We start from the raw sequence: 24383 nt of genomic DNA, 5'->3' as shown, positions 1-24383 counted from the left end.
CTATGACTGCAGTGAGCGCTCTTGTGTTATAATCATTAAGACTATAAGATTAAGGGGAAAAAAACTTTCACTTCTTTATAAGTCATAAATATATCAGCTGTTAATGTATGTGAAAACCAATGAGAAGACATCTGAACCTATGTTCACAAAGTTGGTGTTCATGCTTATTACTTTTCTAATTAGTATCCACTGCTTAAATTTGAAGTAACTGTAGAATAAAAACAGAAGAATCCTGAGAGAAATACACTACGATATTGTGTGTGATAAAAATTAGTAACAACACTGAGTCTTGGAAGGACTCTGTATTTATATTCAGGCATGAATTATACTTATATAGCATATTCAAATACTGTAATGATTGAGAAACAAACTGCTTTTGGAAAGTTCCTTACTGTCCATTATAATTTTTAAAATAGTGTAATACCATAGTGTTTTCAATCACGTCAAAAGCTGCATTTAAAGGAATCCTGCACTCAAAATGGGTATTGTTTTATCTTTTATTCATCTCTGTCTGTTATGTTATGTTTTCATAGGGAATGGAGATCACAATAAAACAGGCTTCTGTGGGGGCCAATACTGAAAAACAGTTAACATTATTAAAACATCTATGAAAAAAATCTCAAAGTTACTTATACTTAACTTATGTTAGCTACTTATGATCCACATGTTAGCTATACATTTGTATGATCACAATGTCCAGACTACGTTGAGTTTTTGCTACAATAGCGTTAAATAAATACTTAGGGAATCAGAGCACATTCAGGCAAGTTATCAATGGGAGAAGCAGGTCTTTAATTCAAACACTTCATTCCATTTGAACATGCCTCACAACATCAGATTTGGAATGGTCTCTAATAACTTTTACTGAGGATTCCTAATCTGTGTAATATTTAATTCATCGATCAGTTGTCAGAGTATTAATGATCTCTAATGATCTCTTTGTCTAGCAGTATGTTGTTTTTTTTCTTAATTAATAATATATCCATGAGTTTGAAAAGTTTGAAAAGCATGTGACTGTTGAAAATTTGCTAGTAAGAGGAAACATCTGCATATTGCCCCCATTGCACAGTGAGAATGATGCTAAGAGAGCCAAAGATCACAGTTTCACAACTGCAAAGGTTAGTTGAATCTTGGGGATTCACAGTTTCAAAGTCAACTGTGAGAAAACACCTCCATGACCAGAAACTTAATGGATGAGTGGCATGAAAGAAGCCTCTACTGAGTCCAAGACACAAATCCCAGCATCTATACTTTTCCAAGTAACATTAGAGATTCAACTGGAATCATGTGTTGTGGGTAGATGAGACAAAAATTGAGCTATTGGGCAATGCACACCATTGGCATATTTGGTGAAAAAATGGAACTGCATACAAAAAAAGGGCACCTAATACCCACGTTAAAATATGGTGGTATATCTTTGAGGTTTTGGGGCTGTTTTGCTTCCAGTGGTCCAGGGGGTGTTGCTAAGGTCAGTGGCATAATGAATTCCTTTAAATACCAGAACATTTTAAATGAAAATCTGGTTGCCTATGCATGAAGGCTGAAACAGGGCCTTGGTTGGGTCTTCCAGTAAGAGAATGATCTGAAGCACACATCAAAATCAACAAACAATTTGTTGCAGAAGCACAGAACCAAGGTTATGCAATGGCCCTCTCAGTCTGCAGATTTGAACCCAATTGAAAATCTGTGGACTCAAAAGAAGAGAGCAGTTCACAAGATCCATCCATTGTCCAACCCGCTGAATCTGAACACAGGGTCACGGGGGTCTGCTGGAGCCAATCCCAGCCAACACAGGGTACAAGGCAGGAACCAATCCCGGGCAGGGTGCCAACCCACCGCAGGCAGTTCACAAGAGAAAACCCAAAATCTCCATGAGTTGGAAATGTCCTGCATGGAAGAATGGTACAAGATCCCACCACAAGTGTTCTCCAGCTTCCTTAAACACTACAGAAAGAGGCCAAGTTCTGTCATTCTTGCCAGGGGAGGTTCCACCAAATACTGACATTTGGTGTGCCAATATTTTTGGAATCTGCCTTATTATGAAAATTTGTGTTACTAAAGGAAGGCTTTTTTTTGTTCCAAAAGTCTGTTTGACAATAAAAGCAAAATGCTTACCCAATTGTTTAAGCACAAAGTATCACTAATTGTAGTGTAGTCCCTTTTATATATTAATTTTTACAGTTTTTCATGAAGGGTTACCAATATTGAGTTGAATTTACAGTATAAATTAACCTGAATATCAATAAGCTTATAACTTTTTCTCTGATTTCTGCAGGCATTGATGGAAACAGCATTGACCCGTGTCGTTTTACCAATGCCCATCCTTGTATTACCTCCACTTATCATGTCCTTTTTAGAAAAGTAAGTTTTATTTTTTGCTAGTTAATCTTGATCCTGTTCTGTAGCATATTCTCATAAATGATTTCATATGTGAATGTTTTAGCCCAGGGTTCCTTCCGTGGCTTATGTTTATGGTCTTTATCCTTGTCCTTTATTTTTTAATTATTTATTATTATTTCTATTAATGCTGTTCTATTCATTTGTCATTTATTCAGTATGTTTAATGTATTATTGTTTTTGTTATGTTTAAAATTATTTATGTGTCAATCACTATTGATGCACTACTTCTATCCCTGTAAAGGCTTATGGAATTTGCTGTCCCTTTGCAGTATATTGTGTACAGTATATGCTTTTGGAGAGACACCCCTGCATCCTGCCCCCAAAGGTTTTGTTATTGCTATTCTTTATGTTCATTGGCTTTTTGACATTTTTTGTTCCGTTTTAGGATTTTGACTTGTGATTTATGTTTTGGGACTTGGTTACCATGGATTGCCTTTTTGAGGCAATTCTCTTTTGTTGTTGCTGTTTTAAGCATTTTACTGTTTTTTTACTTTTTGGTAATAAATTTTAGTTTTGTAGAGATTCCTTGTAGGACTTGTCTCTGCTCCAGTTGTAGTTACACAGTTCTCCCCCTGATGAGACATTTTCAAGAGATTTGCTTTTTTTTCTTTTTTAACTTTATTCCTGTTTGAGGCCTAATTGGTCCTTGAGCCTTCCATTTAAATATAAAGGAATTAAGGGGGATGACGTCCACCAATATAATGATAAACTTGAATATGAATTGTTAGTATTTAGACACTATGTCCTTGGGCATTATCAATAGAAGCTCCAATGGATGTGAAAGATAAGAAATTGAGAATACTACATACTGTATGTGTGCATTCAGTCCTAGAATTAAAGGGAATCAAAAATGTAGTTAGGCATTGTAATGTGAAAGTTGCAATCAAAACAAATGTGTCATTGAAAAAACAAAAGATCATGGAAAAAACAAAGGTGAAGCAATGGAGAAATGTGATGAAACATTAAACAAAAAATTTGTGTGTTGTAAGAGTATTGGTCTTGAGTAAAAGAAGTAAGGAATTACTTTTGAACTTGTGGAAGCTGTGTTACGTCTGTCCATCCTTGCAACTTATATTAGAACATTAGAACAATCAAGACGAGAACAGGTCATTCAGCCCAACAAAGCTCACCAGTCCTATCCACTTATTTCTTCCAAAAAAACATCAAGTAGAGTTTTGAAAGTCCGTAAAGTCCTACTGTCTACCGCACTACTTGGTAGCTTATTCCAAGTGTCTGTCGTTCTTTTACCCTTAACAAGTTTCCAACTATTTCCATGTGTTCTTGATGAACTCATTTTAAAATAACAGTCTCGATCTACTGTACTAATTCCCTTCATAATTTTAAACACTTCAATCATGCCACTGTTAATCTTCTTTTGCTTAAACTGCATAGCCTCAGCTCTTTTAATCTTTCCTCATAATTAAACCCCTATAGCCCTGGAATCAGCCTAGTTGCTCTTCTCTGGACCTTTTCTAGTGCTGCTTTGTCCTTTTTGTAGCCTGGAGACCAAAACTGCACACAGTACTCCAGATGAGGCCACACCAGTGCAGTATAAAGCTTGAGCATAACCTCCTTGGACTTGTACGCCACACACCGTGCTATATAACCTAACATTCTGTTAGCCTTCTTAATGACTTCTGAGCACTGTCGGGAAGTCGATAGCTTAGAGTCCACTATGACTCCTAAATCCTTCTCATAAGGTGTACTCTCGATTTTCCAACCACCCATTGTGTATTCAAACCTAACATTTTTACTTCCTATGTGTAATATTTTACATTTACTGACATTAAATAGCATCTGCCACAAATCTGCCCAAGCCTGTATGCTATCCAAGTCCTTCTGTAATGATATAATGGATTCCAAATTATCTGCTAATCCACCTATCTTGTTATCATCTGCAAACTTAACCAGCTTGTTACTTATATTCCTTTCTAAATCATTTATATATATAATATATTTTAAAAATAGCAGCGGCTACTAGCACTGACCCTGTGGAACACCACTCTTAAAATTGGACAATTCTGGTAAGGTTCCTTGCACCATCACCCTCTGCTTCCTGTGTCTGAGCCAATTCTGCACCCATCTAAAAACATCACCCTGAACTCCCACTTCTTTTAGTTTGATGCCCAACCTCTCATGTAGCACCTTATCAAATGCTTTCTGAAAGTCCAGATAAATAATATCATATGCTCCACTTTGATTGTATCCTTTTGTTGCCTCCTCATAGAATTCCAGCATGTTAGTAAAACACGACCTCCCTCTTCTGAACCCATGCTGACTGTTCAGAATAACTCCTGTCCTTGCCAGGTGTTTCTCAGTCTTATCCTTAATAATTCCTTCCATTAATTTTCCTGTGATGCATGTTAAGTTTACTGGCCTATAGTTGCTTGGATCTGCCCTGTCACCCTTTTTTATATAATGGGATGATATTTGCCATTTTCCAGTCTTTCAGAATCTCTCCAGTGCGCAGTAACTTCCTAAAAATATGTGTCAAGGGTTTATATATGTACTCTCTAGCCTCCTTAAGAACTCGAGGGTAAATGTTATCCGGTCCTGGTGATTTGTTTGATTTCAGCCTTTTTAATCTGAGCAGCACTTCTCCCTCTACAATTTCCATAACCCTCATTACCGACCTTAGTAGTCCCAGTTACCTCTGGGAAGTTATCCACTTGCTCACTTGTAAACATCTCAGAAAAATGTAAGTTTAGGGCATCCGCTATTTCATTCTCTGTATCTTTTAATTCCCCTTTACTTTTTCTGATGCACTTCACCTCCTCCTTGACTGTTATTTTACTACTAAAATACTGAAAGAATCTCTTAGGGTCTTATTTTGCCTTATCTGCTATATTCCTCTCCAACTGTCTTTTAGCCTCCCTGTTATCCTTCTTAATGGTTGCTCTCATGCTCTCATACACTCTACGATTCACTTTGCAGTCATTAGCCTTATATGCCTTATAAAGCTGTTTTTTCTTTTGCAGCTTGTTTTTTAAATCTTTATTAATCCACTGTGGAGTTTTTTTAATTTCCTATAATTACAATTTTAAGTATGTGTCTGTCCCGCATTACATGTAAAACATTTTTAAACCTGTTCCACTGCTCCTCGACTGTCTCCACACTTAACAGCTTATCCCAGTCTGTACTCCTTAGACTTTGCATCTGCACAAAATTTGCCCTACCAAAGTTCAACTTAACAATTTTAGTCTTTGCATCTGCACTCATACAAAATATTGAAAATTGTATTATATTATGGTCACTTGACCCTAGTGGTTCAATCACTTCTATGCCCTCAATTCTATCTTGATTATTACAAAATACTAAATCCAGACAGGCTTCACCCCGTGTTAGTGCTTTAACAAACAATCACTGATTACTTCCAAAAAATAAGTTGATTAACATTAATTTATTAGTATTGGGTTTGAGTAAATGTCTACCAATAAATGTTAGAAATTACATTGAGTTTTTTGTTTAGCTTTTACCTGTTCCATCAAAGCTTCAGTCCATCTCTTAATTTGCGTTTTTTTTTTTTTTTTTATTTCAATCTGTATTTTTGTTCTCTTCAAAACTGATCAACATTGGTTGTTGATTTGTATTGAGAAGTTTATGGTGATATGCAGGTGGACAACAGTGTTTCCTTCTTACTTTCATTTCAAACTTGTCATGTGTGGTGTACATACTACAGTGAAGTGCACGCTTGATCCAGTGCGCTATGCATTTCAAATAGATTTTTCTTATACTCTTTGTGGAAGTGATATTATCTTTCAGTATATGTGGTGGCTCACATATAGCAAACAATATGTTTCCATTTTGGCAACATGGTCTTTTGTTTTCCCCCTGAAAAATAGTGCCCCATAGTGAGGAGATAACCAATCCAACTTTCTCAAGTAGTGCAGATATTAATATGGGGCTATAAAAGCAAATTAATTTGTGGGTTTAAGCGGTCATTGGTGGAAGATCTGTTTGTATTCAGAGAGACATGTGACCATGGCTGTATAGTCTGATCTACTTTTTTCTTTGGCATGTGCAGCAGTGACTTTTTCTCTTATAGCCTGTCATTGGGCAACAGTGAAACATTTCCTTGCATTTGATTTGATGGCACACATTGTTGACTGCTCTTGGTTTTCTTCATGGCATTGTGTGGTATGTGCCTTTCTTTTGTGATGAAGTGTTGTGTAGTTGATGGTCAGTACATAGCAATGGTCTTCCTCCAGTCATTAATCTGCTAGGCCTGTTCACTACTGTTTTAGAATTGACTCACTTGCATGAGCAATGAAAAAGATCAGCCTGCCTATGTAATACAGGTCAACATCAGCACCTGTTGGTGCATTTCTTATCCCACCCAGTATGTTGCATGAACACACATCAGAGCAGATGGTAAATGCACCTCTCACAAACACAAGCACGCCTGGTCATACTGCCGAAATTGTAAGGGTCTTCAGTTGGTAAAGATCTTTTTGTGTCAAACCTGCAGCATGATTGCACAGCCACAGTGGATGTGGCACCAATGTAGCACAGTACGCACCAATGGCCTTGTCTGTGAGTGCTGTGTAGGGTCGTGCATGTTGTTTCAAGGCCTTAAATTGCAGCTGTTGTGGGCCACACTTGAAGTCATGAGTTGTGGTCATGTCACACCAGCAATGTGATCAGTTGGCCACACTTGTCATGTTAGCTATTTGGCAAGTAGCACCTGGCCTGACAGGATATAAATGGCCACTCTGCCGCATCTGTACCAGCTTCCCCTATTCTGCAAAATCATGGGTTTTGTTTCATGTGTTTTTGCATGACAGAGAGGTAACAGTACAATTTTAGAGAATAGGTGAGATTAGATTAGATTATACTTTATATATCCTGAAGGGGAAGTTTAAATTTTTCAGAAGCTGAAAAGAAAAATACATATTGTGAGGGACGCAACACGGGGACTGGCAACCTGGCCAGATCTGTACTGAGAACCTTGCCTGACTGTAATGCCCACAGCGTTTAAGGACAGCTTGTGCAGGACATTGTCTCCACTGAAACACTAGATGGCTGCATCATAGGTTACAGTATCACCATGGATTACTACAGAGCACGTTGGGAATTGGAGTTCATCGGCTAAAGCCCTGTTGGGTTCTGGGAGAGCTGTCATGGGGTGCTGAGGGGGCTAGCAATCCCTACTTTGTTGTGCTCCAACCTCACCTGGAAGTGCTTCCACACCATAGCATCAAGACACCTGAAGTGCTTCTGGGTATTACATTAAAGGAGCAGCCCTGATTCAATCATGGAGCCAGAGTCCGCAGGACGAGGAGGACAAAGCATGAGAGGGGACTGAAGGAAGAGAAGTCAAAGCGTTGCTGTGCATTAGAGTAATTGTGACTGTGGTGTGGGAAACTCTTCCTTTAAAGAATTTCACAAAATAAATTCACAAAATAAAAGCCCTTCGTTTATTGGAGAACTTGTATCTGAGACTATATATATATATATATATATATATATATATATATATTATACGTATATATATAATATATATTGTCACAGAAGGCTGAGGGTCAGACCCAGCCGCGACGCCTGGAAGAACTGGGAGGTGGTCTGGACGTCCCCCGGGCCACGAGGGGGCAACCGCCCTGGATGTTGAGGGGACCACGGGGAAGGAGCAAGGAGGCTCAAGCCCACTGGGGCCCGTGGCCACTGCCAGGGGGCGCCCCGAGCGTCGTGGAGCCTGGGAGATCGACACTTTTGCCACACCTGGGAAGGTGGAGGAAGGACCTTCCAGGGACGCCCGGAGTGCTTCCGTGTCCAAGGGCAGCACTTCCGCCTCTCCAGGAAGTGCTGCCGGAAGAGTGTCATCAGGCACCTGGAGCACATCCGGGTAGAAATAAAAGGGGCCGCCTCACTCGGGAGCAGAAGCAGGACGAAGCTCCCGTGAGGAGAGGAAAGGCGGCCCATGGAGACTGAGAGGAAGGCCCTGTGTTAAGGGTGTTTGGTGCGGGAGCACTGTGTGCTGTGTGGGACTTTTGGTTTAATAAATCCGTGTGTTTTATAAAGTGTTGGTGTCTGTCTGATGGTGTTCGGACCCGTGCTCATAATATATATATATATATATATATATATATATACTGTGTATATATATATATTCGTGTGTGTGTGTGTGTATGTATGTGTGTGTGTGTATATATATATATATATATATATATATATATATATATATATATATATATATATATATATATTGTAGAGGTATCGATCCACCTCTTGAACCCTCAGGTACCACTCCAAACCCCAGGTAAAAGTACAAGACTTCTTTATTTTCTTATAGTACAGTGCACCAAGCACCCTCCACTCCACACTACTCATATAACTACTAATCACTACAATAATCACAAATCCTCCACTGCCAGACACTTAGCCACCCTACCTCCCAGTTCAGCTCAGTGTCCTGGGCTTTCCCAGAGTCCTTTATACTCCCTGACCCGGAGGTGTTCCTGTTCCATTACCCACAAGTCCTTATTCCTTCCGGGTCAGGGTTGAAGTCCTTTTCTTCAACCTGGAAGTACGTTATCTCCCCTGTTCACGTGACCAGGACGTACTTCCAGGTTATAGGGCACATATGAGTCCACGGGCCTCCCGACAGCGACACCCAGTGGTCCACAAGGTATCCAGAAGGGCTGTGTATAAAAACTACATAGTCCATGAGGCCCTGCTGGAATTCGGGGCACATAGATTGAAACACAGTCATTAACTGAAACAGAAACAGCTGTGTAGGAGGCTTAAAACTGGGTGAGGAACAGCCAAACTCTGCTACCAAGGTGAGGTTGTGGAAGAGCACAGCAACATGACACAAGGTAGTTATACTGCATCAGCAAGGTCTCTCCCAGACAAAGATTTCAAAGCAGACTGGGGTTTCAAGATGTGCTGTTCAAACTCTTTTGAAGAAGCACAAAGAAACGGGCAACGTTGAGGATCGTGGACGCAGTGGTCAGCCAAGGAAACTTAATGCAGCAGATGAAAGACATATCAAGCTTATTACCCTTCGAAATCGGAAGATGTCCAGAAATGCCATCAGCTCAGAACTGGCAGAAACCAGTGGGACCTAGGTACACCCATCTACTGTCCGGAGACGTCTGGCCAGAAGTGGTCTTCATGGAAGAGTTGCAGCCAAAAAGCCATACCTCTGATGTGGAAACAAGGCCAAGCGACTCAAGTATGCACAAAAACATAGGAACTGGGGTGCAGAAAAATGGCAGCAGGTGCTCTGGACTGATGAGTCAAAATTTGAAATATTTGGCTGTAGCAGTAGACAGTTTGTTTGTCAAAGGGCTGGAGAGCGGTATAGTAATGAGTGTCTGCAGGCAACAGTGAAGCATGGTGGAGGTTCCTTGAACGTTTGGGGCAGCATTTCTGCAAATGGAGTTGGAGATTTGGTCAGGATTCATGGTGTTCTCAATGCTGAGAAATACAGGCAGAAACTTATCCATCATGCAAAACCATCAGGACGGCGTATGATTGGCCCCAAATTTATTCTGCAGCAGGACAATGACCCCAAACATACAGCCAAAGTCATTAAGAACTATCTTCAGCGTAAAGAAGAACAAGAAGTCCTGGAAGTGATGGCGTGGCCCCCACAGAGCCCTGATCTCAACATCATCGAGTGTGTCTGGGATTACATGAATAGACAGAAGGATGTGAGGAAGCCTACATCCACAGAAGATCTGTGATGAGTTCTCCAAGATGTTTGGAACAACCCACCAGCCGAGTTCCTTCAAAAACTGTGTGCAAGTGTACCTAGAAGAATTGATGCTGTTTTGAAAGCAAAGGGCGGTCACACCAAATATTGATTTGATTTAGATTTCTCTTTTGTTCATTCACTGCATTTTGTTGATTGATGAAAATAAATGATTAACACTTCCATTTTTGAAAGCATTCTTTGTTTACAGCATTTTTTCACACCTGCCTAAACTTTTGCACAGTACTGTATATATATATATTTATATAATATACATACAGTATATATTATACAAAGCCAAAGGCACACATGAACTCCTGGCTTGGATAACTGATAGCTGCTTCTGCAAGTAATAGGTTGTAGGTGGCAGTAAGGCAAGGCCAAACTTTTTCAGATACATAAATGATTTATGAACACAGCAAACTGTTAGGGGTTACAGTGATTTTTATTCTATGGTTATCACTATCCATTGGTTATGTGACATTTAATATTTATTATGAATGTATTGTTGTCGTTCTGGGATTTTGAGTAATACAGAGTGCATTTTTTTGAATTTGCATACTTCTTTAGTTTTAACATTGTTGTTATTTAATAGCATTATTTTTGTGATATCACTGGATCATCACAATGATACTATCAGTTGTTTCCAGATAATGCTAAACTTAGTTTTTTTATGCTAAAATTTTATTTTCTGCGATTTAGGGCTGTGAATTCTTCCTATTTTTAATGGAACCTTTTAGAATTGTATTTTGGGCTTTGGTGTTTTGGTTGATTGATTTCCTGAATTTGACCTCAGCCTGCTTTAGATTTCAATTCTATCTCTTTTTATTTCTTGGTCTTTGTAATTACTCTGCCTCAATGTGTTCACAGCAAAGCATAGCATATATAGTTTTACATGTAGAATGTCAAAATATTTAGTATAATTACACAGTGAAGGATATGAATCTTGAAAGTGCTGCTTATGTGAAAGACTTTGAACTCCCAGTGGACTCCTGTGTATGTGCTACCATATATTGGACAGAAACAATTTAAAATGATTCACATAGTCCTGGATTTTATTGAAAAATGTGTGATTACATCTGGAATACAATATGCAAGTCCAAATGAGACCTACTAAATGTATTCCAGAACTTCAGGTATGAGGTTCATGGAAAGGTTTAGTTTAATTAAATTTTTCAAAATGGTGATAAGAAGAGACCTGATTGAAGTGTTTAAATGTATAGGGGGGAATTAGAATTAGAATGGTGAATGTAAACTGTTACCATAAAACAGTCTTCATTAGGACCAAATGATGGCAGAAATAACAGCTGGTTAATGATATCTTTCCCCATATATCACTAAATCTTTAGCCATTCACTTTCCATCTACTCATCTTGAAATCTACAAATCTTCAACCTGAGCCTGGAACAAGGGAGAGTCCCGAGGCTTTGGAAAACATCTTGCATCACCCCAGTCCCAAAGGTATCACGTCCTAGTCATCTGAATGACTTCCGGCCTGTTGCTCTGACATCACATGTGATGAAGACCATGGAGAGGCTGCTGCTTCACCACCTGAGGCCACAGGTTCAACACGCCCTCGACCCTCTGCAGTTTGTATATCAGGAGAAGGTGGGAGCGGAGGATGCCGTCATCTATATGCTACATCGATCCCTCTCTCACTTGGACAGAGGCAGTGGTGCTGTAAGAATTATGTTTCTAGACTTCTCTAGCGCCTTCAACACAATCCAACCTCTGCTCCTTAGGGACAAGCTGACAGAGATGGGAGTAGGTTCATACCTGGTGGCATGGATAGTGGACTATCTTAAAGACAGACCTCAGTATGTGCGTCTTGGGAACTGCACGTCTGACATTGTGGTCAGCAACACAGGAGCGCCACAAGGGACTGTACTTTCTCCGGTCCTGTTCAGCCTATATACATCGGACTTCCAACACAACTCGGAGTCCTGCCACATGCAAAAGTTCGCTGGTGACACTGCTATCGTGGGCTGCATCAGGAGTGGGCAGGAGGAGGAGTATAGGGACCTAATCAATGAGTTTGTTAAATGGTGCGACTCAAACCACCTACACCTGAACACCAGCAAAACCAAGGAGCTGGTTGTGGATTTTAGGAGGCCCAGACCCCTCATGGACCCCGTGATCATCAGAGGTGACTGTGTGCAGATGGTGCAGACCTATACATACCTGGGAGTGCAGCTGGATGATAAATTAGAGTGGACTGCCAATACTGATGCTCTGTGTAAGAAAGGACAGAGCCAGTTATACTTCCTTAGAAGGCTGGCATCCTTCAACATCTGCAATAAGATGCTGCAGAAGTTCTATCAAACAGTTGTGGCGAGCGCCCTCTTCTACGCAGTGGTGTGCTGGGGAGGCAGCATTAAGAAGAAAGACGCCTCAAGCCTGGACAAACTGGTGAGGAAGGCAGACTCTATTGTTGGCATGGAGCTGGACAGTTTAACATCTGTGGCAGAGCGACGGGCGCTCAGCAGGCTCCTATCAATTATGGAAAATCCACTGCATCCACTAAACAGTGTCATCTCTAGACAGAGGAGCAGATGCAGCGACAGACTGCTGTCACTGTCCTGCTCCACTGACAGACTGAGGAGATCATTCCTCCCCCAAACTATGCGACTCTTCAATTCCACCCGGGGGTGTAAACGTTAACATTTAACATTATACAAAGTTATTGTCTGTTTTTTACCTGCATTATTATCATTCTTTAATTTAATATTGTTTTTTTGTATCAGTAAGGTGCTGCTGGAGTAAGTGAATTTCCCCTAGGGATTAATAAAGTATCTATCTATCTATCTATCTATCTATCTATCTATCTATCTATCTATCTATCTATCTATCTATCTATCTATCTATCTATCTATCTATCTATCTATCTATCTATCTATCTATCTATCTATCTATCTATCTATCTATCTATCTATCTATCTATCTATCTATCTATCTATCTATCTATCTATCTATCTATCTATCTATCTATCTATCTATCTATCTATCTATCTATCTATCTATCTATCTATCTATCTATCTATCTATCTATCTATCTATCTATCTATCTATCTATCTCTAAGCTAGATAAACCAGGCCAGCCTATCCACAGCAACAGTCTGTGAATCCCACCTGTGTGTTTTATGCCTGCCTCTAAGCCTTTTCATAGTGGATGGCACCTGTTACACTTTCTGACATCCAATGCTAAAACCAGTTCAACTGGCTCCTTCCAAACTTAAAAAACAGCAGTTCAAGAGATCAGTCAAAATTAAGGGGAAGTACATTTAAAACTGAAGCCAGGAAGCACTTCTTTACGCAAAGAATTTTGGGACTTTAGAAAAAACTACCAAGACATGTTGTTGAAGCAGATACCTTGGCAACCTTTAAGAAGAATCTGGATGAGATACTGGGACAGATTAGCTATTAGCTAAACAAATGAGCTTGAAGGAATGAATGGTCTCCTCTCATTTGTCAAATTTCTTAAGTTTTTATGTTCTGCTCCAAGGTCATCTTGTTAAGTTGAGCTCTACAGCCTGACATAGAGAGCAATCCTGTGCAGGAACACATTTTGAATTCTTCTAAAATATGCTTTTTTGTCACTGTTTAAAGCTTGTGATTACAGGTAAGGATTTAAACATAAACTTGAATGGTAGTATCTACACATACAGTATTCATTGTCCAATCTCATTATTACATCTACCCTCATACAGATCAAGACCCTATAGAACTTAAATTCCTGCATTTGAGGTACTTCATAAGCCATGTCTTTCATAAGCCGTAGCCAAGGCAGGCATAAGTGGCTTTAGTATCCCCTACAGTGCACTTTTAACACTTTCCACAGGATACATCAAGTGTAAGCTGCCACAAACTGTTATCAAATCATATAGTAACTTGCAAATGGAATTGGCAAACTCTTATATCCCACACAAATATCTGTTCAGTACATTAGTCAGTGTCCAAAACATGATCTACAATACCTCCTGAATTTTAGTGTGTGAATTTGGCAAAATAGGTTTCCATTTTGCAAATGCGTCAAAGGTTTTTCATTAGATGCTGAGCAGTTTGATCCTTCTGTAAGTGAAAAACACCCTGTTACTACATTTTCACTAACCCAGCCTACCAGTCTCAAGATGCCTTCTTGACCTTCCATTACAGCATTGAAGAGTTGTGCTAACAAGATATCCTTATGATATCCAGTGATTTCAGCATTTCAAGCCAAGTCTTTTCCACATCTATGGCTTTTTCCACTATACAGCTATGTAATCAGCACATTGTCCTCAGTCACAAAATCAGGTCCAATCCCAACCAATACCTTCAGTGCTGCCATGTCAAGAGGATGGCACATCAACTAGAGTTAGAAGTTCCTCAGAAAGGTTTGTATGTAGAACAACTTACTGAACAATTTCTTTCACTTTCCATCTTCTTATTCTGCTGATGTTTTAGGTAGCAATACATGAACAGAGCTGGAAGTACCAGACCACCCTATCCACAGCAACCAACTGTGAACCAAGTATATCCTATTTTTTCACCATTTTAAAGCCATTTGGTTCATCCATCTATCTTTTGACATTATCTCCAGATAAGATCTACTTTCCTCACTTTCATAAGAACAGCCAAGCAAAGTCATGCTTTGCCATTCCAAATCATATTCTGAACACATATTCTCACAAAAGTAATTTCTCATGGCTTTAATAGTAACAGTAAATGAAAAATGAGTAATGGGAATAAATTAATTACCCCATATCCACAATAACAGCTATATACAGTAAGGCAGCAGAGCAGAGATGGCTATTAGAAAGAAACAATATGACACCCCAAGGTTTAGAGGAATTTAAATTCATGTTCAATGCTGAGCCCCATGCTTGTGATTCTCATTATCACTTCTGTGGCCTGACTGAGTAAGCCTGTTAATTCTAAACCATGCTGAGCAATGGGCCTCTTGTGTGAGCTTAAATTTCAACAAAGTGTGTTTATGTGTGTGTATGTTTGTGTGGATGCTGTCGTATGGGTAAGTCTTTATCTGTCTACTCCATTAGGTAGGCCTGCAACCTTCTAACCTGAGCCTTTCTACCTATCTGTTAGACACCCTGATCCTCTATGCTTTTCTTCATTGAAAGGCAAAGCTTTGTCCTGCACTTGCTAAATATAAACACACAGCTATTATGTTGCATTCTCAAGGATGGGCTCAGTCAACAGTCTGCTAATTTTTTTGCCTCGTTTGTTAATGGATAAGCAGATTAAAAACTGGCTGATTTTATGGATGAATGTCACACCTTGGCTTGACATCCATTAGTAGTTCACCTCATAATCAAATTATTCCTTAACATCTTTCATTTCAGTCATCATCATTTTAAAAAATGAATAAAAAATGGTGGTTGTGCTTGTAAGTGCACTTGAAAATGATATTTAAATACAGTTGGATGTTTTGTTTTAATAGAGCATGACGAACAAAAAGAAAGTATTTAAGGTCATATTGTCACATATGAAAGGCAATATAAAATTTCTAAGACATTTAGAAAGAAAATTAATCTGTCATAAAGAAAAAAGATATAGGTTAGTTGTAGAGGGTGCCTGGCTGGCAAGAGGCTGCTAAGGGCACCATCAGGGTAGAGTCAAGTTGCACAGATGGCTTCCAGTTGAAAGAGAGCAAGAGAGAGAGCGAGCCACAATGGACTCAGGAAAGGTCCTGTGTATGCACCTGTGGGAATACAGGTGCCACTAGAGGGCAGTAAGTCATGTGTGTGCGCATGTGAGCAGGTGTGCATGTACATGTGCTTAGACTGTAGGTAGTAAAAGAAAGAAGCAGCCTAGATGGTAACACCTTGGCAGGACACTAGGAGGCTCCTGAACATCTCCTTTTAAATACAGTGAAGCCAAGAAGGAGTAAAGATGGTAACCTCTCTTGGCTGCCATCTATAGTATGGTCCAGGAGACTACAGCAGTGGCTCCCAACCTTTTTACATCCAAGGACCACTTTTCCAACTACATATAAATTACAGATCACCAACTTTTATGTAACATTGCAATGTCATGAACCCTGAATAGTTTATATTTAATAGATTAATAAGCCTATATTCAATAACACAAGTTAATTAGTTGCCAGATGATAAGGACATTCTAAGGCAATAGTAATGAAAATAAATTATACACACTGTTTGTTGGTTATATGCATAATGATTACAAGGTGTTTGGTGAAATACTTTATATTCCTACATTTCAATGGTTAGAATCGCAAAATATTCAATGTGAGCCTTGGTGCTTTCAATATTAGGTTTTGTAGAAGTTGGTTCTACCTGCAAATTGATTCGATGTTTTGTTTTTATAGCAGTAAGAGCAGAAATGCAGTTTCACATTTAGATTTTGAATGAAAAGGAAAAAAAGTACTTTAAGTTCAAAGAATTCAAAAGTTTAAGTAATTTAACCTGCTTTCTAAATTTTAAATGGATGGGTAAGAAAAAATTGTTAATAAAGACTCAATGATTTTCTCTTTTTTTTACCTTTTAACTTCTGGCTTATGTTTTGGATGTAGAGGGCTGCCACAAGTGCCCCTTTCTATCACAAGGTATTTCAAATCAAATAGAAACTCTTGCATGTTCATTTTGGTAACGTAAAACCAGGAAAACATCCTGAACACATAGCAAAACAGTAAAATCAGAACTGGAAAAGTCCATTTCTGTGAATCTTTCTGAGGTTTTGAGTCTTCACCACCTCAGGTCTCTAGGTTTTTAAAAGCAACACTATGTCATTTCTGTGATTTATGTACAACCCAATTCCAAAAATGTTGGGATGCTGTGTAAACTGTAAATAAAAACAGACTGCAATGATTTGCAATTTTTAAAAACCCATATTTTATTCATAGTAGAACACAGAAAACAGTGAGACATTTTACTTTTTCATGAAAAATATCAAGTCCATTTTGAATTTGATGGTAGCAACGCATCTCAATAAGCAGGGACAGGGGCAACAAAAGGCTGGAATAATAAGTGGTACTAAAAAGAAACCACTGGAGGAACATTTTACAACTAATTTGGTGAATTTGCAACAAGTCAGTAACATGATTGGGTATAAAATGAGCACAGAGTCTCTCAGAAGTAAAGTTGGGTAGAGTTTTACCAATCTGCAAAATACTGCATCTACAAATTGTGGAACAATTTCAGAATAATGATCCTCAACAAAAAATTGTGAAGACTTTCAATATGTCATCTTCTACAGGACATAATATCATCAAAAAAATTCAAGAATCTGGAGAAATCGCTGTGCACAAGCCTGAAAATCAATATTGGGTGATCGTGATCTTCAGGCCCTAAGTCGGCACTAACATTACAAACAGGCAAGATTCTATTATGGAAATCACTGCATGGGCTCAAGAACACTCCCAGAATCACTGTCTGTGAACACAGTCCTCAGTGCCATCTACAAATGCAGGTTAAAGATCTATCATGCAAAGAAGAAGCCACATATAAACTTGATCCAGAAACACCGTCAGAAACTTTTTTGAGACGTGTTGCTGCCATCAAATTCAAAATTACCTTGTTCTTTTCTTAAAATGGTACGTTTTCTCAGTTTAAACAATTGATATATTCGTTCTATTGTGAATAAAATATGGGTTTAAGAGATTTGCTAATCATTACATTCTGTTCTTATTTGCATTTTATGCAGCGTCCCAACTTTTTCAGAATTGGTGTTGTATATCTTGATATCCCCCTTCAAATAGTTTAAAAATGAGAGCTGGTGGAAATGGTTTTATGGAGTTTGATAATACATGAACAATAAGATGTTCATGGCTGTATTGTCTTCATTGTGCTAATATATTGTAGAGCTGAATGATAACTCTGAACTGTGTGACATTTTAGCTGTGGGGATAGGGATACACAAAGGGAACTTGAGCTCACAGAGTCCCTTTTGAAAGGTCACAATTCCAACCTTTTTGCAGCAAAGCTAAAAAGACAGTTTAATGCCTGCTTTAAAATCCAACAGAACCCCTAAAATTGACAATGATATCCCTTCTCATAAGTATAATGAGCCAGGCTAAGCTTAACTTTTGTTTTTTCAAAAGTGGCTTCCAATTAACATGTTACACCCAGAGTGTTAATTAGCTTCTTAATCACGGCATAAGTCCTTCTAATTAGGTGGTGAGAGCAGCGGCATTTAGAACAAAGTCTGGTTCAAGTCACACTGAGTGCTCTCACCTACAAGCTGTGCCAGTTTTTAACTTAAATTGGGCAGCTGCCTGGTCAGCTCATGAAGGCCACCATTTTGGGAATACAATTATAAAAACAAAGAAAGAGAGGGGGTCATTTTCACATTTTGTTCTCTTATTTAGCGTATTATAAGCCACTGAAATCCAGCCTGGTGCTCCCTGTTGGTTTTGCATTTTGAATGGGATACTGTTCAGTAGCAGACTGGCTTTCGGTGTTTCTATATGCCCCATACCATGGACTCATGAGTATCATTCTGAACTCTGTAAACTCTTGCTTTACCAAGTATTGAAAGTAAGCTGAAATCAGTAGAAGCAATATTTTCATGTGTGGAGAGTAAGTGAAATTCTACCACATCACCACTCTCCTACACCATGGTAAACAAAAATGTATTAAAATAGAGAACTGTGTTTCATTTAACAGCAAATCCAGTTACCTGATGTACTTAGTAGATGGCTTAGAACATAAATCCTGACCTGCTAGAGTTGTTAATAATTAAAATGAGTTACTTAATAATTGTTGCTATACAAGCTAAAAATGCAAAAATAGATACTGTAGGTGTGGTGAGAAAAATGATGCAATTCCAAGTAAGACACATTTTGCCATTTTTAAGGTAACTATTGAAAATAAAATGTAAGTGTATTTGTCTCAATTGCAAAATTCAGCATGCAATATTAAAATAGATTACACAAAACATCCAATCCAAAATGCATTTCAAGTTCAGACATAATTTTAAAATTTTTTAAATGTGTTTTATATAATTACAGCTGTACTATCAGAGCAATCTAACTAGACTTTACAAACAAAGTGTTCTAGATGGACTTTTACATATTTAGGACATGGTCAGATTGGTCAGCTAACATAATGCCCAGAAATGTTAAGTGACTTGCTCAGGGTTACACAGTGAGACAGTCATGGAGCTCCTTCTGCTTTTAAATAAAGAAACATATATCTATTAAATCATTTAAATGTATAGGAATATATTCTAAATAATATCAGTATATTTTGTACTGTGTTCTCCCAAAAGTGTAATTCATGAACATAAATTAAATTTTTAAATATTGGAAAAATTCAGCTACCAGAAGATATGGCCACTATAAAGAATGGGGGAGAGAAAAAACAAAACTGGTTATTTCTGAATAATTCAATATGTTCTCTAAACATTCTTAAAATATTACAAGAAATAATTCTACAATATAAAATTAAAGGTAGACTGTAGTCCCACAAGGTTCCAGTCAAACAGTGGATTAGCAATACAACATTCAGCAATGTATAAACATATGTAGTATGTACTCCAAAAAGTAATATGATGTTTGTATGAAATGTTTTCTGGACTTGGAATAGTGCTACTGTGCATTTTCTCTATGTTAAAAATATGTTCCTTGTGTTATGTGAGTGAAACCCCAGGAGATCAGGCCATCTTGTCATCACTTCTGCTGAGACCACCCTTCACCGTTATATTCAGGTAAACAAAAATGATTCAGTGGAGTTTCATTGAAAATTATAGGAGTGGTTTCTGATTATTGCTTTGATTTATTCTTCAGTTTTGCTCTTGCTTTATAAATTTGGATTTGTTTGCCTTGGGTGGCCTTTTTAGGAATATTCTGTTTGTTTATGTTTTGAATGTTTAGAATCCTTTTGAACTTCTATAGCCAGCTTCTCATTCTGGACCCAGACAGGCCAAAGTCTGCAAGTAGTAGTTGGGTGATGGCAGCCTGACGTAAGGCCATTTCTGGGCAGGTTTTTGAAGGTCTGGGCCTACTTGTGGAGGTTTTTACAATAGAGGCATCACAGCCCTTTTTCTATGACTGTATTACTTTTTCTTAAAAATTCCACAATATGATTGCATTGTTGTCACCACTCAGCTGCACAGAAAAATAAAAAGAAATCAATTCACTTTGCATGCAGGACTGTGTTTCTGTTAAGTTTATAGATAAAGTTACACTCTTTTGTTTCAGGCATTTTTATAGGTGGTAAAAATGGCCACCATGACATCACCTGCCAACTCACATTGCCACCTCTATAGTAGCAAGTGGCTACCCAACAAAACAAAAAGGAAATATATATTAATTAAAAATGGTTAAATCAGTGCAAAACAACAATCAATCATGACTCACTGGACAATTGCATTCATGTTCTCCTTGGAGATTCCTGTGTTGTCATAAACAGCATATGTATAAAATACCCACATTATATCTCAGATGTGAAAAATGAGTATATATTATAATAGTGGATTGCTTATTAAAGTTAGGTCCATTTGGACGGTGACACAATTTTGGCTCTGTATGCCACCAGAATGGATTTGAAATACAGCAGTTATTATGTGATTGACCAAGGTGGGCTGGCGCCCTGCCCAGGGTTTGTGTCCTGCCTTGCACCCTGTGTTGGCTGGGATTGGCTCCAGCAGACCCCCGTGACCCTGTAGTTTGGATATAGCGGGTTGGATAATGGATGGGTGGATTATGTGGTTGAAGTACAGACTTTCAGCTTTAATTGATTTATCAAAAATATCATATGAGTAGTTTAGGAATGACAGCCATTCTTCTGCCTAGCCTCCCATTATTAGGTGCTCAAAAGTACAGGGGGGTGGAGCTTTGCAGAAAAATGGCCTAAATGGTTCATGCCATATTATTGGTAAACCCCTTAAAGCTGAAAGTCTATACTTGAATCACATAATGATTGCTTTATTTCAAATTCATTGTGGTGGTGTACAGAGCCAAAATTATGAAAATTGTGTCACTGTCCAAATACTTAAAATGGACTTAACTGCATATAGGTAGTGCATGTGCTGTACTGTGAAGATTGTGCTGTCTTGAGACACTCTTCATTAATACTGTTGCTCCTCTGCCTATATATTTTATACACTTTGGTAATGCTTTAGGTGCCTGTCCTCACTTCTCCTGGTTTTACCTATTTTTAGTGTGAATATATAGGTGAAAAATAATAATTGCAGAAGATATACACTAATGATGTTCACTGCAGAAAAGACAGATCAAATAATGGCTCCTTTTATGCAGGGAAAATTATGGGACATTCATGCTTGTTCCTCTATGAATATTAAATTAATCTATAAGAAGTAGTTCAATTTGCACAAATAAGTTTAGGAAAATATAGCAAAATTTATAGAGAAATAGAGGTTATGGGCAAAATTATATAGGCACCTATATCAATTGTCTTCATTGAGCTTTGGACTTCTACAAGCTACCAAAATAGCTTCTCCACATCTTGGTAAAGATTCTAAAGACTTTAACAGTTTTGGATAGATGTGTTACCATTCTTCCATGGGATATTTCATCAGTTGTTTTTTAATGGTGGTGAAGAGAGTTGTCACGGGTTTTTTTTGGAAAAAATCCTTTTAGCATTTAGTTGGGTTGAATTCTACTGAGTGAGATACTGTAGCTATAGTATTTTGATTAAACCATTGTTATCTTCTTCGGTCCATTCTAGTATCCATTGTTATAGGATCAACCTGATCAGTGACAACAGCTTAGAATTTGTTACTTGATGTGGGAATAGCAGTACAATCAGAACACTTTATTTTAGGAAGCAAGCATTTGAGTCTGTATACTTTGATGGGAGACACTTCACGTACTCATGCACTTGTTTAGAGTGAGTTAAAGATGTTTTGTCTGATCAAAGGAATTTTTTTAATTGTTTGATAGGACATATAATCTGCAACTTGATCATATTGTGTTTGATTTGAAGGTCTTGGTGGATTGTTCTTAGAGAAATTTCCTGCTCCTACTTCAGATTGGCATTTGCAGTCAGATGATTTGGAGCTTCTTTCCAGTTTATAGACATCATGGTCAAACAATTTGCACTTTCATCTACAGTTAGTTAGAAATGCCAATATCTTTCCCTACAATTTCCATGACAATATCACCTTATCCTCTGTTCATAGTGAAACTTGTAAATTGTGCAGCGTTTGTCAGCTTAGCTATCAGCCAACCACTGAGATCTTGTTTTCAGGCTATGAAACGCTACATAATGATCAGCTGTGTCTGCCCAGGATTTTTATGCATGCCCTTAAGCATGATGGGATGTTAACTGCTTAAATTCCTTACATAGGTAGAAGCAGTGTCTTTTAATATAATCTATATTTTACAAAATTAAGTATGTTCTTTATTTTTGTATATACATCAAATAATGCTTTTATATGTCAGGTTTTCTGAAAATGAGATTATTAAAGCATAATTTAATAAAAGATCATTTATTCTGCCAAACTTGTTTGCTTACTTAATACTTAGATTGTCCCAATGCTGAACTGTACACCCTCACTCCTTGAATGCCTAGACGTTCTGTCCATAAAAATTATGAACAGAATTGGTGAAAAAGTGCAGACCTAGTGGAGTCCCACATTCACCAGGAACAAGTCTGACTCACTGCCAACAATATGAATCAAGCTTTCACTCTAGTTCTAAAGAGACCGAATAGCCCATAACACGAGACCCAGTACCCAATACTACTGAAGCACTCCCCATAAAACACCTGCGACGTGTGCAGTTATGTGACTGTTCCAAGTCCACAAAACACATGTACACGGGTTAGGCATACTTTCATGAACTATTCAGAATCCTTGTAAGGCTGAGGAATCTGATCCAGTTAAGTTGGAACATACCCTCTGGTCCACTTTCTTAAAGATGGGAACCACTAGCCCAGTTGGCCAGTCCAGAGGCACTTTGTTCCTAACCTCCACACAAAGCGTCATTGCATGTAAGCCAAGACAGCCCAACAACATCCAGAGCCTTAACAAACTGAGAGTGAATATCACCCGCCACCGGAGCCCCTCTACTGAGGAGTATTTTTTAACTACTCAGCAACCTCCGCTGCAGTGATGGGTGAGTCCTCTTCCAAGTCCCCTGACTCTGCTTCGTCAAAGGAATATATTTCAGTAGGATTTTGGAGGTCCTCGAAATGTTCCTTCCACTGCTGACTATAGTATATCCCCAGGTGAGGTCAGCAGCACTCATCCCTCCTATAAGCAACATAGGCAAAGTGCTATATATTTCATCCAGATAATTTATAAATACTGCCAAGGTTTCTGTATTCACTAAATGACCAAGTAGTTGGTTGCAGATTCACACAGCAGTTTTTGTGCTTATTGGCCTCTATGTTAAATGTACTTCCCCTTATTTTCCACCCATAGGAATTTTACTGGATCAATTTTCACTTTTCGCTTTAAGATTTGCATAAAGCTGGTTTAAGATTCCACAAACAAGTTATTTCCTTTAGGTCAGCATCACCCATTTTATATTTATAATTAACGTTTCTTATTCTTTCATGTAGCACTTTGCACTTTCCTATAGTAAATAGCATTTTACAGATATTTGTCTAGTTTTGTCAGTTTTCCATGTCTGTTTAAGTAGGCTCTTTAGTGTTTGTTTTTCTTTCCTGTTTAGTATAGATTTGTCAGTATTTCATTTTCAGAAAACCTTGTTAAGAGTTTGCAGTATATATTGAAGAGCATGCTAATAAAGAAATTGCCTAGTCAAAAATGTTTGTTGTTGTCCTTGGATTTAAAAAGCACTTGTACTTTTTTTTTGTTTGTTTTTTCTTTAGTTTTGAATCATGCATTCTTGCTTTTATTCTTCTCTTCATGCTTTAATTAATCAAAATACTGGATTTTACCAAAATGATTATCATCAAGTACATACAATTTACTGTAGATCAGTCTCCTTTCTAAGGCTTTACTTCATCCCATCCCATAACCTAGAGCAGGGGCTTGCAGTAATGTTTGTCAGTGGGAACAATTTAAGGGCTGCTGCTATTCCTGAGGCTGAAATGTGAACATTTTGTAAAATGGTTGAGAACTGCTGGATTTTACAAAAAAGAATAGAAGGTAAAGTTTCTTCATTCATATGCTCTCACTGACAAAGTTATTACAAGCACCTGTACCCTGGTTTATGTGTACAATAACGGTCTCTAATCAGTCAATCTTGTGGCACAAGCGTAATGCATAGAAGTATGCAAATATAGGTTAACATCTTCAGTTGATATTAAAATCAAACACCAGAATGTGAGAGGGAAAAAAACGTTAAACGTGATCTCCTGCGATTTTTACACACAGCAGTCTCTAGAGGTTACTCAGAATA

At 38.2% G+C, this 24383-nt stretch overlaps 1 protein-coding gene across 1 annotated transcript in view; it reads left to right on the top strand.

Annotated features, from left to right (window-relative positions):
• The window catches only part of LOC114651644 (sideroflexin-5-like), a 226115-nt gene that overhangs the window by 133863 nt on the left and 67869 nt on the right, over positions 1-24383 (top strand). Inside the window, exon 12 of the mRNA XM_028801474.2 lies at positions 2276-2361. Coding sequence (XP_028657307.2) covers positions 2276-2361 — 86 coding nt within the window. The remainder of the gene's footprint in view (positions 1-2275; positions 2362-24383) is intronic.

The sequence above is a fragment of the Erpetoichthys calabaricus genome, chromosome 5, assembly GCF_900747795.2.
Source record: "Erpetoichthys calabaricus chromosome 5, fErpCal1.3, whole genome shotgun sequence".
In the NCBI taxonomy this organism is placed as follows: domain Eukaryota; kingdom Metazoa; phylum Chordata; class Cladistia; order Polypteriformes; family Polypteridae; genus Erpetoichthys; species Erpetoichthys calabaricus.
The sequence above is the reverse complement of the archived record's forward strand: the minus strand, read 5'-3'. Positions and strand labels throughout refer to the sequence as shown.